Raw genomic sequence first — 17,592 nt, forward strand, 5'->3', positions numbered from 1 at the left:
CACTCTGCAGCCAGGGCTGAATGGGGACCTCTCAGTGGTTTGCTTATGACTCTTGACACCAAATGTGTGCATTTGTTCTTCCACCCAGCAAGCAGTCCTCCAGTCCTCTGAACACTGGCTGGGTGTCCTACAATTCAGTTCAATTCTGGCACCAACTGCAGTGCAGACCCCTCAGATCAAGGGCTCCATCCCACAAGACTGCTCCCTATTTCAGAGGCCACCCCTAAGGTCTGGGCTTCCTGTACCCACCATCTGGCTATACAGTTGAAGGTTCCCACAACCCCTCCTCTTGCAAGAACAGCTTACAGAACTTGGGAAAGCAGTCTCCTTACTATTGTTGTTGTTTACTTGCTCAGTCGTGTCTGACTTGCTGTGACCTCATGGTAGCCCTCAGGCTCCTCTGTCCATGGGATTTCCCAGGCAAGAATACTGGAGTGTGTAGCCATCCAAGGGATCTTCCCCACACAAGGATCAAACCTGGGTCTCCTGGACTGCAGGAGGATTCTTTACCACAGAGCCACCTGGAAAGCCCTTCCTTACTATTGAAAGTGAAATTGAAGTCGTGTCCGACTCTTTGTGACCCCATGGACTCAAGGCTTCTCAGTCCATGGGATTTTCCAGGCAAGAGTACTGGAGTGGGTTGCCATTTCCTTCTCCAGGGGATCTTCCCAACCCAGGGATCGAACCCGGGTCTCCCATGTTGTAGGCAGACGCTTTACCCTCTGAACCATTACCAGTGTCTTATAAAGAACACAGCTCAGGGACAGCCAAATGGCAGAGGTGTCTGGAGCAGGGAAGGGAGAAGGGACGGGAACTTCCATGGCCTCTAATGTGCCACCCTTCCAGGACCAGATGCTCTCTGAACCCCATTGTTAAAGGGTTTTATGGAGGTTCCATTACAGAGGACATCTGATTAAACCATAGGCCATGGGTCTGTGATCCCATCTCTAGTCCCTGTCCATTCCCCTGGACTCCAGGTGGCAAAGCTTCTCCCCTCTCATCACGCCTTGATTGTGCGGACCTCCTGCCTGCCTCCTGTTGTTATCTAGCTCCCCAGTCACCAGTCATCTCCTTAGCATCTAAAAGACATTCTTATCACTCCGGAGATTCCAAGGGTTTTAAAAACTGTGTGCCATGAGCTGAGGACACCACCAAATATTTATCCCAAGAGACAAGCCTACCAGGGCCTGGGGCATTTCTCTAAGGGAGTGCTCCTGGGACAGGGCACCTGTGTTCCTTTGAAAGGGCATCTTTTCGGGTGGCGACTGGAAGCACCCCTGTCTGCAGCACTCCTGGAGCAAGGCATCACCCTTTAACTTCTCTGCAGGGCTCTCTGTGTCCTCCCTTCCAGTCCCAACACACCCCCAGCACATTTCTCTCTCCCAGACTGTAATTACACTCTTACACAAGAGCAACAAGTTTCAGCTGCATTCTCTTTGCTCATGTCCTGGAAGAGCTTTGCTCCAGAATGTTTGACCCAGAAGATGGAGACTTAATTTCTGTATTTCAAGTAGCCCGAGAGCAGCTCCTCGTCCTCAGGTGGCAGCAGCGGCCCCTCCTGGTGCACCTGTGGAGGCATGAGGTCTACACGGGCAGCATTTGAGCTCCCTGAACATGAACCGGGGTTAGGCAGATTGTGCGGGACAGGCACTTGCTGCAAAGGCCACATATTTCCTTAGCAAGCATGGTGAGTGTCCCTGTAAACGGGATTCGTATGTTGAAGGCTCGCCAGGGAAAACAACAAACATTGGTCCTGAGGGACTGCAGTGCTGTTTACCTTGGTGGGTGGCCCTACCCCGTAAAAAGTATGAATTAGCTTTGTTGTCTGTGTCATTTGTAAATAAATAGAGGCTTCTAATGGTGCATCGATCAGCTGCAGGTTAAAGTTTTAAATAAACAACAATCCACCCAGACTGGAGTAAGATCTAGAAGTCAGAGAGATCCAGGCTGGCTGTGAGCTTGTCTTGGGTATTTCCTCCTCCTTCTGAGCCATGGGCTATGTCTGTAAAGGTGAACCCCTGCCTGGCCCCGGCCTGTGCAGTACCTGCAGGGACCTGCTCCTGATGTTGTTGGGCTATACAGGTTCTGTCTGTTCTCCTTAGGACCCGCAGCTCTCCTCCACCCAAGAAAGCATCATGACCTTTGTATAGAGAGGGAAGCCTGGCAGAGAGAGGCCGGTGAGGGAACTAAGAACCACTGAATAAGCAGAGACTGTAATTGAACCCAAGTCAGCCTCCAGAAACAGGCTTTGACTGTGATACGCCATAAATGGTGCTGTTACGATTATTCTTTCCTTTCTTATTATTATCATTTTATGTTTATCATTTCACTTAAGCTCCCACCCTCCCCAGGAAAGAGGGAAGATGGAAAAAGGGGAACTGAAAGGCACTAACCAACCTTTGCTTCCATGAAACCATAGCAACGAACAGATTGAGGCATTTGCTTGGAATTTCCCCCAGAATCTTATTCCACGTGATATGTCGGGGAACCCCGCAACCCTCCCTGGGTATGAATTGTGTATTCTGAGCACATGGATTTTTCGATCTAAAGGCTGTCTGTTATACATTTATACACTAAAATACACTCTGAAAGATTCGGGGGTCTCCTCTGCTCTCTCCAAACCTTGGTGAACCCCGTGCTTTGCAAGTGTATTGTTGTTCAGTCACTAAGTCATGTCTGACTTTGCAACCCCATGGACTGCAGCACGCCAGTCCTCCCTGTCCCTCACCATCTCCCAGAGTTTGCCCAAGTTCATGTCCATCCAACCATCTTATCCTCTGTCACCCCCTTCTCCTTTGCCAGGGTAGTGGAACACAAAGTTGTAGTTGCAAATAGGAAATTTGGTTGATTTTTTTCTTTTTTCTGGATGAGTGAATATTTATTTATTTACTTTTGGTTGTGCTGGGTCTTCATTGCTGTGCAGGGACTTTTATCTAGTTGTAGCGAGCGGGGACTACTCTCTAGTTGTGATGCAACAGCTTCTTGTCGCAGCGGCTTCTTTTGTGGCAGAGCAGAGGCTGTAGGCACACGGGCTTCCGTAGTTGCAGATCCTGGGCTCTAAAGCGCAGGCTCAGTAGATCCGGTGCACGGGCTTAGTTGCCCTGCGGCGTGTAGAATCTTCTCCACCCAGGAATGGAACTGGTGTCTCCTGCATTGACAGGCAGATTCTTTACCACTGAGCCACCATGGAACTGATTTTTTTTTTTTTTTTTTTGGTTTTGCATGACTTGAAATTCCAGGTACCCTATTAGCCTGGTATTTATGCTAAAGTTCTAACAACTTGTGAAACTGTTTTGAAGCAGGGTCTTTCCAAAGGCAGGTGAGAGATTCCTCCCTGGGGGCCCCACCCTTTGAGGCCAGAATGGGAGCAGAGCCTCTGGGAGAGTCACTTGTTTGCTTGAAGGGAGGCAGATGGAATCTGGGCTGAGTCAGCCCTCAGGTACTTAGCCTGGTGTATACTGCTGAAAGGGCCCTTGGGCAAGCTGGGGGTTTGTTTGTGAGCTGGAACACGAGGCAGTGGCTAATGACGAAGGTATGACTGAGCAGAGCACTAGAACAGCCAGCCTGGAAAAGACCCAGCTCTCTCCTGCCCTCATTTTAAAGGCAGTGTCTTGTCTGTGTCTTTTAATGCATAGAGACCATGGAGGAGAACGCATTCTGAGATTTTTAAGCCGAGGAAAGCCCACATTAAGCTGCATTATGTAGCAACAATACCTCCTGGCAGTCACTCAGTCGTGTTTGACTCTTTGCGACCCCATGGACTGCAAATTCATGTCCATTGAGTCGATGATGCCATCCAACCACCTCATCCTCTGTCACCCTCTTCTCTTCTTGCCCTAAATCTTTCCCAGCATCGGTGTCTTTTCCAATAAGTCAACTTTTCGCATCAGGTGGCCAAAGTATTGGAGCTTCAGCATCAGTCCTTCCAATGAATATTCAGTGTTGACTTCCTTTAGGATTGACTGGTTTGATCTCCTTGCCATCCAAGGAACTCTCAAGAGTCTTCTCCAGCACCACAGTTTCAAAGCCTCATTGTTCATTTTAAAGAATCCAAACAAGAGAAGGGATGGAGAGTATGGGTGGGGGTGGGGTGTTGGAGCCAGTGTGGTCCAAGGCACACCCCTCAAGGGGATGAAATAGAGCATCTACCCAGCATTCCTTGGGGCTGGCTGCCATCTTGTTTCCAGCGTTTTCCACCTCAGTCCACTGGGAAGTGAAGTGAAGTGAAGTGAAGTGAGAGTCTCTTAGTTGTGTCCGACTCTTTGCAAGCCCATGGACTATACAGTCCTGGACATTGTCCAGGCCAGAATACTGAAGTAGGTAGCCGTTCCCTTCTCCAAGGGGATCTTCTCAACCCAGGGACGGAGCTTGAGTCTCCTGCATTGCAGGCGGATTCTTTACCAGCTGAGCTGCAAGGGAAGCCCCTAGCCCACTGGGAGACAGCGTATAAAAATTTATCTTCAGCCATGTGTTGTGAACAAGCAGGCAATAGGGTTAACTTTATAAATGTTTTGAGGATTTTCAGCCAATGACACTTTACTTTTTAAAATGAGTTTCTGTTCCAGAGTAGAAGTAATATTTTATATCAGACTCATGCCATCTCAGTGGCTCAGTGGTAAAGAATCTGCTTGCGATGCTGGAGACAAAGGAGACAATCGTTCAACCCCGGGGTTGGGAAGAGCCCTTGGAGGAGGGCATGGCAACCCACTCCAATATTCTTGCCTGAAGAATCCCATCCTACGGTCCATAGGATCACAAAGGAGTCGGACACAACTTATCGACTGAGCACACACACACACATGCCATCTTACAGAATATTTATCTGACCCAGGCTGGATGCAGAGCTGGGGCAGAGACCTGACTGGGAATTCTGAATGATTAGTGAAAGGTCATTTCTTCCATTTTATTTTGAAGTTCTTTCTTCATGATGTCATGTAGTGTGATTAAAGTAAAAACTATTCAGTGACATAAACCTTTTAGGTCCTTTTTATCAGCTGTGTTCCTAGTTCTTTTGAAGACAAAAGTAATGAAATTATTTCCAGTTCTCTAGAGTGTTCTCAGAGAAGGAGGAGCTGGAGTAATTGTTGTTGTTCAGTCCCTCAGTCATGTCTGACTCTCTGAGACCCCATGGACTGCAGCATGTCAGGCTTCCCTGTCCTTCACCATCTCCCGAAGTTTGCTGGGAGACTCATATCCATTGAGTCAATGATGCTATCTAACCATCTCATCCTCTACTGCCCTCTTCTCCTTTTGCTTTCAATATTTCCCAGCATCAAGGTCTTTTCCGATGAGTTCGCTCTTCACATCAGGCCAAATTATTGGAGCTTCAGCTTTAGCATCATCAGTCCTTCCAATGAATATTCAGGCTTGATTTCCTTTAGGATTGACTGGTTTGATCTCCTTGCAGTCCAAGGGACTCTCAAGAGTCTTCTCCAGCACCGCAACTTGAAAGCATCGGTTCTTCATCCTTCACCCTTCTTTATGGTCCCACAGATCAAACCCATGTTTCCTGCATCTCCTGATGGTAGGCAGATTCTTTATCACTGATTCAATCCCTGGGTCAAGAAGATCCCCTGGAGAAGGAAATGGCAACCCACTCCAGTATTCTTGCCTGGAGAATCCCATGGACAGAGGAGCCTGGCGGGCTACAGTCCACAGGGTCGCAAAAGAGCTGGACATGACTGAGCGACTAAACAACAGAGAATCAGACGTGAGTAACGTAACTTAGCGCACCTGCACCTGGGAAGCCCAAGCCATGTCAAACGGCTCAGTGTAATTGGGATGCTCTGAGGACCTAATGTATAAACTTCAGAAGGGAGCCTCATGAACAGGTCTGTGTTTGGGGTAGGGAGACTCTAGGGTCAAGATCGGGGTCTCTACCTGTTTGTCCGTATTTAATAGACATCAACCTTGATCACTCTGGCCCTGGGTGGAAGGGTCTGTTTGACCTTGCATCGGGTGATCCTGCCTTCTGCCATTCCAAGAAGGGACCCCTTGGTTACAGGGACAGCCTGGCCACTGTTTGCCTGGGTTGAGATCATTTAATCCCCATTGTGTATAAAACACCATAATGCCCTGAAAGAAGATTACTTATATTTAAAATCTCTTTTCCATTTTGTTCTGGTCCATTTGACAAATGGGACTTTTACTCTCAGGGTGGAGGAGCAGAGGTTGGCCCTGGTCATTATCCCTCCCCACTGGACCTGTAGGAACGGTGGGGGCATTTTGTTTGCCCGTCCTGAAACTGATCAGATAGTTGTTATAATTAGGTTTCTCAGGTGAACACTGAAGAGAGGCCGAGAAACGGTTGGTCCATATGACAGGTGTTACTGAGAGTATTGGCATAGGGCTGGGAAGACCTTCCAGGGATCTCTGCAAAAGGTGTCCCAGTTTTAATGATTGCATCTAGTTTCCAGATGTGACGTGAATGGTAATTGTGACCTTTGAGGCTTGCATTCTAGAAGTTTTAAAGTCTTAAAATCTATGCTGGATTATTGGTTTAATTGCTTTTAACCAGGTGCTTCAGCTATCCGTGTATCAGAAACGAAGCAGTGGGGTAGCTTTTTTTTTTTTTTTTAATTTCATTCTTTTTAAAAATTAATTAATGGATTTATTTTTGACTGCACTGCGGCACTCAGGCTTTCTCTAGCTGTGGTCTGCAGCTTCTCAGAGCAGTGGCTCCTCTCGTTGCAGAGCATGAGCTCAGAAGCTGTGGTGCACGAGCTTAGTTGCCCTGAGGCATCTGGAATCTTCCCTGACCAGGGGTGGAACCCCTGTCCCCTGCATTGACAGGCAGATTCTTTTATTTTCTTATAGTTACTTTTAACTTTGTAACTTTGTATTGGTGTATAGTCAATTAACAAACAATATTGTGATAGTTTCAGGTGAACAGCAAGGGACTCAGCCATATGTATGTATATATATTCTCCATTCTCCCCCAAACTCACCCTCATCTAGGCTGCCCCCTGGGATTCTTAACCACTGGATCAGCAGAGGGGTCCAGCTTTTTGTAGAACTGAATACAAACAGAAACCAATCTCTTCTTGAGTTAGGGTGCTAATGAATCTGTCAAGGTTCTCAGTGACGTTCTAATTAGTTTCATATAGAAAGTTCCATAGAAATAACAGAAGTCAACCAATCACTGACTGTTTTTTTTTTCACTTTAAGGAGTAAAACGACCTCAGCTCTTGAGACAAAGGACAGAATTTTCTATCATGTCACTTGTGTGTGTGTAACTCATCCGGCATCAAAATGCATTCCTCCTACAAGGAATGTTTACAGAGCATTTATTTTTAAAGTGAATAGGCGACATTTCTTATACAAACATTTTTTTGTTCCAACCTTTGATGAACTCTGGAGATACAATAACATGATGAAGATGTAACTAATCCACATACGTCAGTCCTCAGAGAGGTCCTTTACAACAACGGATGAAAATAAGGGTTGTGCAATTTTCTGCCAGTATTTAGAAAAGGCAGGGTTTTCTTTTTCTAACCCTGTGCTGCCAATGGACCCTGGAAATGGACCCCTTGTTGGGGGGGTCTCTGTGTAGTACAGATCAGGTCATTTTTGGAGGGGCAGGTGGGCTCCGAGTGGAGCTATGCCTGTGAGGGGGCCAGTGAGCCGGGGATCAGGAGTGGGGGGGAGGGAGACATGTTTTCAGCCTGAACTTTGTGAAATAGCAGTTGCCCCGACAAAGTAATTATTTTGTTAATCTTTCTACTTGGTATTTTAGGTTCTAAATCCACCAGAGAATTAAAGAATTTTTCCTTCCTTCCCAAGTGACACCATCCAATGTGGGGGTCAGCTTGTTCCCTTGGGAGTGTGGGGGTCCATCTTGCCTTCCTCTCAGACTCTGATGCCTTGGCTTTGGCCAGACATGCTGGCCCCCTGCCAGACACCCCTCCTCCTCCCCAGCTCCCCTCTACCAGGCGCATCTGGTACCTGGCCTCCGAGTCAGCCTGCTCTGGGCTCGCTTGGCATCTTGCCAGGAACGTGGCCGGTCCCTCCTTCTGGAAGGTCTGCTCCTGCAGGGATTCGCTGTCGGGGACTGAGCGCTTCCCTTTGCGGTGACAGCATTCCCAGTCCTCTCGCTAAAATGCTTTGTGATTTATGTCAGGAATATGGTCTGGTTTGTTCCTGATGTAATTGCTTTGTCTCATAGGTTTTAAAGTGAGCTCATTTTAACAACTCTATTTTTGTTAAGACTGTATCATTTTGTAACCGTTTAATATTTCACAGTTCTTTGAATTATCCCCACATCTTTTTAAACCACAATAGGTTACAATATATTTAAATAGAAACAATTTCTTATGTTCTGGGTACTTAAAAAAAAATTTTACCTGTAAGCATCCATAACTAATTTTCTTTTTAAGGCTCATTTTTTTTTTTACTGAGAGATGGTGACTAATGGCTTTCACACCGTATGAATAAATTGCCCAGGAAATTTAAAAATCAGCTGCATGAAGAAATAGAAAAAAGAAATATTTAAAGGCCAAAAAAAATTGTGTGGAAAGATTCTAACTAGATTTGGGCAAGTCCTGAGAACACATCAGGAAGAAAAGATTGGAAATATTGTTTCCAGTCTTTAAGCTCTGGTGTAATAGAAAAGATAGGCATCTAGCTAGTCACCCACATTTGAAGCTGAGTTCTCGTTCTTGCTGATCTGCAGAGTCCAGGTTATTTTGTTCAGTGAACTGAAGATGGGTAAGGTGGACGCTCTCCTCTCTCTGGTGTAAAGTTTGCGTGCTCTCTGGCCCTTCCTCCAGGTGGTATTTTGTCACGTGGTGGGCGAGAGCATCCAGTTCCTGGTCAGCGTGGGGCCACCCTCGTCTGAGGACACGGGGCGCTCACTGTATGGTGTGCGGCTCTCTCCGCTCCATCTACAGGTAAAATTGGGAGACTGAGTGTGTCCTAGGAAAAGTTTCCGTAAATCTGTAGAGTGAGTGGGGGTGCTGTCACAGACGTGAATGCTCCTGTTTTCATTAATTACTGCTCATTAGTTTCAGACCGTTACCTTCATATTATATTGTCTTTGTGGGAAATACAAAAGTGTGCATGTAATACGTTTATGTATAAATACACACAGGCTTCCCTGATAGCTCGGTTGGTAAAGAATCCACCTGCAATGCAGGAGGCCTGGGTTCGATCCCTGGGTGGGGAAGTTCCCCTGGAGAACAGAAGGGCTACCCACTCCAAATAAATACACACATGTATATACGCACATAGGTATATATACACACATATATACACATGGATACACACACAGGTGTATGCACACACATATATTTACCCACCTGGAGAAGGAAATGGCAATCCACTTCAGTATTTTCTCCTGCAGAATCACCATGGACAGAGGAGCCTGGCAGGCTACAGTCCATGGGGTTGCCAGAATCAGACAGGACTTAGTGTCCGACTAAACCACCAAAACCACCATATGTACACACATATGTATACATATATATAATGAATTCAGAGTTTCCATCTATCAAATATGGGAGATATGGTATTTTTCAAGGCACATGTCTAAGATGTTGTTGACTGTTGGATTGAGGATGATGGCATCTGAGATGAGGAAGGTGGTTCTGTTAATAATTTAGAATCAGATGCTGGCCCTCAAAAGTCCCCTGCAGCTTGAAAAAACAGCTCAAGGTCTGGACTTAGCATTCTTCCTTTTAGTGTTTGAAAAAATCAACTTTAAAAGGCTCATTACTTTTATGTTAGAAAATGAGTATCACCATTATTTTTGGATAGTCAACATTATTATAATAATTGTAATAGACACATAATATGTAACTTTTATAACTGATATATTTTTATACATTGAACAATTATAAATAGAGATAATAATTATAATAGAGTTAGTGAAGCTTCTGCATGACTAACCCACCAGATAACTGTGTATGTCACACATGGAACAGAAGTTCACTGATGCTGTTTGTTTAGAGCAATGTAGAAATTGTTAATTTCTGGGTCTATTTTAGGGGTCACTGCCAATTCAACTTGTGCTTGGCTGCTAATTTGGAGGGTGATCATAAATCTTTCAAGATTCTCAACCACAAGAAGAGATTGTATTCCATTTGGTTTCCTTAAAAGACATGGTTTTAAACAACCAGGACAAACAATTTCCAGCTACCTAAATGGCTTTTCTTCTGAAACCCATCCCCGGCCCCCATCCATTTTCAAGAGTCAGGGAAGTTAAGTTGACCTCATGGACTTGTCAGATGATAAAGCCCTCCTGCTTCCCCTAGTTGTTTGGACAGTGTGGTTAGAAGATAATTTTAAAGTCTGGGATGTGTTCAGGATGGGGTGAGTTCAGCAAGGACCACAGACATTCACCAAGGAAACATGTTTGCTGAGATGCTGTTGCTGTGCCACTTTACGCAGCTCAGACACAGGTAATTCAATTGTGTCTTTGATCTCTTAACACAGTTTAAAGGCAGCCTGTGGGTTACTTCTCAAAGCAGAAGCAGCTGCTAGAGGTTGGTGAATTATTAATGCTCATGGCAGGAGGCATTCCCTCCTCTGTTCTTCAGATAAAAACTGCATAGAGACCAGCAGCTATACCCTCTCCCCAACCTGGTGGAACAACTCAGGGACTGTGGCAATGAAATTAAAGCACGATTTTGCTAGAGTTGCCCAGAATTACAGGGCAACAGGAGCATCCTTTGTCTTACCTGGTTGCTAGCATGAGTGGAAGTACCCAGTATTGAGAAAACAATTCTACAGCCATCCTTTCCTTCCCTTTCCCTGGGTGGTGGGAGGAAGCATGGAGATGGGAAGGGTCAAAAGTTTGGCTTTAGAAGGAGTCTCCTGCTGAAGAAGGAGGGATGGTAGCTCAGCTTGCTGTGGCTGCTGAAGCAAATCACCACATCTTAGCTGAAAATGGCACACATTTATCAATCACCATTCTGGAGGTGTGATGTCCAACATGGGCTAAAATCCTGGTGCTGGTGGGCTGCCTTCCTTTCTGGGAGCTCTGGAGGGAATCTGTTGCCTTGCTCACCCGTTGTTGGCAGAATTCAGCTCCTTATGGTTGTTGGACTGAGGGTCCAATTTCTGGCTGGCTGTCAGCTGAGGGCAGGTCCCAGCTTCTAGAGGCAACCTTACCCTTGGGCTTCTGGCATCCTCCTCTGCCTTCAAGTCGCCTCTCTCTGCATGCTCTTCTGTCTTCCTCTTCCATCTTTCAGGGCTCCTAAAGCTCTGTGGGCTCACTGGAATCATGTAGGATTGTGTCCGCACCTCAGTGTCCTTACCCTGATCACACGGGCAGAGTCCCTTTTGCCATGTGAGGAAATCCATTCACAGGTTCCAAGGAGCATGCTTGTCTTTGCGGGGAGTAGGGGGCGGTGCATGGTTCTGCCATGACTTACAGGCAGGGCTGGATGGGGCCCTGGGAGAGATTGGAGTCCATGTGGAGGCTGTGCAGTGGCCCAGGCAAGAGAGGCTAAGAGTGCTGATGCGCCCCTGCATACAATCAGGGCGGGGTGAGGTGGGGGCCCGTGTGAGTGTGTGGGAGCGGACAAGGCATCCTGGCTCCCTTCTCTGTGCCTCCGGCTCCAGTATGTCTTGGTGATGCTCTCAGAAGAGAGCTGCACAGCAGAGGTTGCAGGGTTTTCATGACATCTGGTGTTCAGCCCCGACCCTGATGTTCCTCTCTGAGTGGTTGGTTGAGGTAGAGGAAGGTGCTGGTGGGGATGGGGTAGGCTACACGACAGGGGAGGTGCAGTCAGGGACTGGGGACTCCCCTTGCGATTTTGAAAGCACACAGAATGCCAAGGCAGGGGATAAACCACTGTCTAAGAAAAGAACACGCAGACATACATTGAGGCTCTGGTGGAGAAAGCAGCCCTCCAATAATCTTTTTTTTTCTTTTTTTTTTTAAACAGCTGGAGCTCCACATGAAGGAGAAGAGGGAAGACATTCAGATCAAGTGGTCCTTCATCAGCGCCCCAGAGATGGCCATCACAGTCCAGCCCAAAGTCCTAGGGGAGGTCAGTTTGTGAGGTTTTGTGATTCCCCCATCATGAATATGTGAACGTGGGTGCGTTGTGACTACCAGCTCTGGGAGATGGAGCCTCTGATCAGTGGGGTCTCAGGTGTGTGATCCTGGGGGATGGCAGGCAGGGCAGAGGCAGGGCAGCATGGTGGGTGGGGGGGTAGCTTCTGTGGATTTAATGCCAGGCTCTCACCTGGGCTGCACCTGTAATCACCTAGCAGTTTTTAAAAATTCCCAAAGACTGCCCCGCCTCCCCAGGCAGGTTTGATTGGCCCGGAAAGCTTTTAAAGCCCGCTTGTGCAGTGGCAGCTGAGAGCCTCTGCGGTGGTAGCATCTAGGTTTTCCTTGCCCTTCTGTGACACCCGCCCCTCAGTTGCCCTCTTTCCCTGTGAGGGCACGTCACTCACCTCCGTCTCGGGCTGGGTCCAAGACCTGTCTCCCAAGGCCACCACCTCCCTTCTCTCCCAGCCGTTTCCAAGCTGCGTCTCCAATCTGAAGGGCACCCCCCTGCTCCCACGGCCTTGGGTGTGTGAGGAAGTGACTTTGGAAGCGGGGCTGGGGGTGTGGGGCAGGCTGCTAAGTCATGTAGGGGCTGTCACTTTTAGTTGCTGGAAAGATCATGCAAAATCATGTACACTGAAGGCTGAGGTCATGACGTTATTCCTTTGCAGTGGCTTTTATGATAGTTTCTTGAAATTTCACTCTGTTTCAGACTCTTATTCTGTTACAAAACTATCACCACAGCTGAAATATGTGTATTTAAAAATTCTTCCAGGGGCTTCCCCAGCGGTCCAGTGGTTTAAGACTCTGCACGTCCAATGCAGGGGGCACGGGTTTGCCCTCTGGTAGTTCTGTTTTTAGTTTGTGTGAACATGCTAGAACATAGACACATTTCTTTTGAGTATTAATTATTATAATCTAATAGAGCTTGACATCCGGTGGTGCATGTCATCCTGCTTTGTTCTTCTACAAACTTCTTTTCATTCTTGGGCTTTTCAAACTTTTTGGATTAAAAAAAAAATTTTTTTTAATACAAAAGTTTATTTCTCAGAAGCAGGGAGATCAGGGCTTGTGCAGTGGTTCCTCTGTATCATCTGGGGATCCAGGACCCTAACCTTTTTATTCCACTATTGTGAGCACGTGATTTCTATCCTTTTTTTTTTTTTTTTTGGCCATGTACAGCATGTGGGATCCTAGTTCCCCAACCAGGGATTGAACCCATATCCTCTGTAGTGGAAGCACAGAGTCCTAACTGCTAGACCGCCAGGGAAGCCCCTTGAATGTTTTTTAACTAAAAAAAAAAAATCAGATGTCAATCAAGAAAGAAAAAACACACATCTATGTATTTGGGGAAAGAGACTGAAAGAACATACACAGAAATGCTGACATATTTCTATGTTGTATGTGTCTTATTTTTAACCACTTTAAAGAATAAGGAGCATGAGTGACTTCTGAGGTCAGTAAGGATGAGAACGAGTGAGTCTTTCCTAGCCTGAACCTTGCAGAGCCCCAGCAACATGGAGTTTATTTCATGTCGAGGGCATCAGGAAAGCCATGTGTTGGCCTGCCCTCTGCCCTCTGCCCTCTGCCCTTTTGGAGATGATCTGGTGACAAGCTCCTCTTTCGACAGGACCTGGTAGCTGGGACAGAGGCAGTCTCTGAGAGCCTCAAGGACATTCTGAAGCACCTGGTTAGCTCTGCCTCCCCATCGGTGGTTCTGAGCACCACGCCTGCGGACCTGAAAGAAGTTCAGGTAAACCGGCTCTCTGGGTGTGGGTGCTTCGCAACCCCGTGACGGACCATGGTCATCCTGTCTTGGAGGACCAGTGGCACCTCCCATCCATCTGCCCCGCCCCAGGGTAGAGCAAGATTGCACGACTGCTGGTGGGTGATGACTGCAGTCTGGGGCGAAGCTTTGAGTTCAGGGCACAGGGTTCCAAGGCCCCGTGGGAGGGAAGGAGGAGGTGTCTGGACCACTCAGCATAGTCCACGTCTAAGTAGCCCAGAAACTGTCATTTTCAGGGACCAGTACATGACTTTTCACTGTCCATCCAGAGCCTGTTGTCTGAGACCTTATCCTTCCAGGATCGAAGTACCTGGGAACTTGCCCTGAGACAGACAGAGCCAGCACACTGTAGCCACAGACTTTTAGCCCAGTCCCGGGACAGCCTGGTGACCAGGCCCTGCCTCCAACAGCACCACCTCTCGGAGGTCTGCCTCCCTTGGGTAGTGCAGACACACGAGGCTGTCTCCTCTCTGTGGGTCCCTGCCCATGCTGCCTGCCCTCCTCCCTGTTCTGGGACCCTCACCGCTGCCTGATTAGGTGCTAATAACTCTTTGACTAAATTTACATTCACTACATTTATCCAGGCCAGCCCCTGGGCTTGGCCTCTCACATCTTTACTGGCAGCGCATCTAAAAACCTTTGCTTGGGATTAATTAATTCTCCAAATTATGAGCAGATCTTATGATGGTTATGCAAAACAGGCATGTAGAGTCCCTAAAGTGATTTTTCATTCATGTTTCCAGTATTGTTATGTGGCATGGTAGAATAGCCACCATTATTATATGATGTGACAAAGTTGTTTGGTCCCAGACGTGTCCGACTGTTTTTGACCTCATGGACTGCAGCACGCCAGGCCTCCCTGTCCCTCACCATCTAGTGGAGTTCGCCCAAGTTCATCTCCATTGAATCAGTGATCCAAACATCCTCTGTCATCCCCTTCTCCTCCTGCTTTCAATCTTTCCCAGCATCAGGGTCTTTTCCACTGAGTCAGCTCTTCACATCAGGTGGCCAAAGTATTGGAGCTTCAGCTTCAGCATCAGGAGGGAATGCTGAAGGAGGAGAGAATGGCAAGCCATTGCAGTATTCTTGCTGTGAGAACCCCATGAACTGTATTTTTAAAAAAGGCAGTATGATAGTATAACCTTAATTTGACTTTGATGCAGGCTCTTGGGCTCTGGTTCCTCTTAGGGCATCACCAGCTGTGAGTGTGTAGAGTCTGGAGACAAAATCTCTCTGATTCCCTGGACACATACCAGTGGATAACACTGTTCTGTCATTCCCTCTGGGCACTGAGGGTTATCAGAATATAAGAAGTAGGCTTCACCCTCCTGACGAAGCAGAAGGAGCCGCTGAGTAAGCAGACAGGCAGAGTGAGGGTTTTGTGGGTATTTGTGCAGGGTTCCCAGTTCATCAAAGCTGCCTGTTTGGAATATGACTATACATGCCTCCCTGGTGGCTCAGAAGGTAAAGAATCAGCAATGCAGGAGACCCGGGTTTGATCCTTGGATCAGGAAGATCCTCTGGGGGAGGGAAAGGCAGCCCACTCCAGTATTCTTGCCTGCTTCTGTAATGCATTCTTTAATGCTTTTAAATACATTTGCAGAGTTTATGTATCAAAATAGCATACATACTATATTAGGGTTCTGTAGAGAAACAGAACCAAGGGATGTGTGTGCATATATTTATGTACACGAGAGTCTCTGTAACTGTGTGAGCCAGTTATATACATATAATTGCATAATGTGTATGTGTGCTTATTTGCTTAGTCATGGGCTGCATGCCCGGGCACCCCACGGTCCAGTCAGGTTGACACATAAAATTAGCCATCACACACACAGAATTGAGAAAATATTGCATCTCCACCCCAGACATGTGGGTTACTCTGTCCCCAGAGCTCAGGGACCTGGATCTTAAGGATTCTGTGATGACTTCTTGGCCACCCCGCCCCTTCAGCTCACAGTCAGCAATAGTGTTTCCTAAAGGAGACTGCAGTCCTTGAGATGTTAGTAAGTGTCCCCCCAAAAAGCACTGTGAGGTCAAGTCAGCTTTAAGGATCCTTCCTGGAAGACCTCACTGTGCAGAGGCCCGTGATGTCTCTGAGAAGCCTCTCAGGACTCCCAAACCTTTGTGTCTAAAGAGCCCCTCTTAAAGAACACTCAGAGCTGTGAGTGGGAGGCGGAAGTTAGCTTGGAAAGGCTGGTCTGAAGATGGGGTCCCCAGGCTCTGGGAGACTCTCCATTGGAGATACCTCAATGCTGATTTGAGGATGAGCTGACAAAGCTGCCCCAGGGGCACCTGCCTCTGCTTTGTCCCCAGCGTGACACCTGGAGGACGCTTAGCTCCTCCCCACGTGGATGGCGGGTCCACCCCGCGGTGCGAAGCAGCCTTTCGTGTCCTGGTTGGTGTCCCGCTCGCTGCTGGTGGGCAGTGCATGCCTGCAGCCCACGGAGCATGTCCCATTCTGTCTTTAGCTCCTGGACTGGCTCGGGCTTGACCCCATCTCCACCCACAGTGGGCCTCTGGGGCACCCTCTCTGGGTGAACACTTTGCTCCTCCACTTGCTTTCTGTGGGAAGTGGCTGTGAGTGACTGGTACCCTCCACCCTCCTGAGAAGGGAACATTGTTCCAGAGCTGGCGTGAGGGCCAGGGGCTCCTTCTACAGGTCTCCTTGAAGATCCCTGCCCTGGAACAGGTGGCCGCTGCCTCTTCCCCAGGAGTCACTGCTCTCCGTTTTCCTTTCTGTAGCATCTGCAGCGCACTTCATCCACTCAGGAATCCTGCCCTCCCAAACCTCCAAGGGCTCATGACCTCAAACTGTTGGTGAAGAATATCCGAGTCTCGCTCCTGAGCCATCCTGGTGCTTCAGGTGGGTGATGGGGCTGCAGAAAGCACCCTGGTGAGGGCAGGGTGCCGGCTGGCTGTGGATGTGACTGTCTGCAGTATGAGCAGAGGGGCCGGGTAGCCTGGTGGGTTGTCTGTGATTGCTTCCTTCTGTGGCTCCCGGCAATCTGGTATGCAGTGTGATCTCTGCCTTTCAGCAGAGAGCACCTCCTGAACACTGTAGTCATGATGCAAGACGGTGAAAACGCAGTCCTGATTTTGCACACATGAGGTTGAAGGAAGAAGGAAGATACTTTTTTTTTGCTTTGTCCTTTTCTCTAGCCTGGAAGTCATCTTTCTATTTTTATCTTTTCCTAGTGAGGCTGTAAATACATGTTAAGCATCCCTGACCAGCACACTCCTTGCTTCCTGGGAGAGGAGGTGCCCCATGGGATTATGGGTGTCACGGAGGTGTTGGGCCCCTGGGGGCCCCTGTGTTTCCAGGAGAGGCTGCTATGGAGGAGGACAGAAACACTGCAGAACGGGTGACTCTGAATCACTGCCGAGACTCCAGATGCCGAGGAGCCTGGGACTGGACACGTCTTTCCACTGCGATGTTGTTTTTGCCAAGAATAGCAATGAGTTCTTTTTTGTTGTCTGAGAACATCAGGGGTTACTTGTGTTTATTTGTGAGGAGATTCATCCAGTTCCAGAAGTGCAGGCAGAGCACATTTGATAGCCAAGGCTCTGTGAAGCTGGGCATAGGTGGCTGTTTTGGTAATTCAGAGGTCGCCTCTAGAGGCCACACCGCTTAGCAGGTGGGAGGGGCCGCCCGGGACCCATCATTTCTCACCTCTGCCAGTAGGTCCCCATCTAGGTCTGAATCTCCTCTTGAAGGTGATTGTGGTGATTAGTAAGGTGATGTGCTGCTGCTGCTAAGTTGCCTCAGTCGTGTCCAACTCTGGGCGACCCCATGGATTGCAGCCCA

At 47.9% G+C, this 17,592-nt stretch overlaps 1 protein-coding gene across 1 annotated transcript in view; it reads left to right on the forward strand.

Annotated features, from left to right (window-relative positions):
• The window catches only part of C2CD2 (C2 calcium dependent domain containing 2), a 63,577-nt gene that overhangs the window by 17,490 nt on the left and 28,495 nt on the right, over positions 1–17,592 (forward strand). The window contains exons 3-6 of the mRNA XM_040231462.1: positions 8,769–8,888; positions 11,889–11,993; positions 13,629–13,751; positions 16,530–16,650. Coding sequence (XP_040087396.1) covers positions 8,769–8,888; positions 11,889–11,993; positions 13,629–13,751; positions 16,530–16,650 — 469 coding nt within the window. The remainder of the gene's footprint in view (positions 1–8,768; positions 8,889–11,888; positions 11,994–13,628; positions 13,752–16,529; positions 16,651–17,592) is intronic.

Source organism: Oryx dammah, unplaced genomic scaffold, assembly GCF_014754425.2.
Source record: "Oryx dammah isolate SB20612 unplaced genomic scaffold, SCBI_Odam_1.1 HiC_scaffold_2, whole genome shotgun sequence".
Lineage (NCBI taxonomy): Eukaryota > Metazoa > Chordata > Mammalia > Artiodactyla > Bovidae > Oryx > Oryx dammah.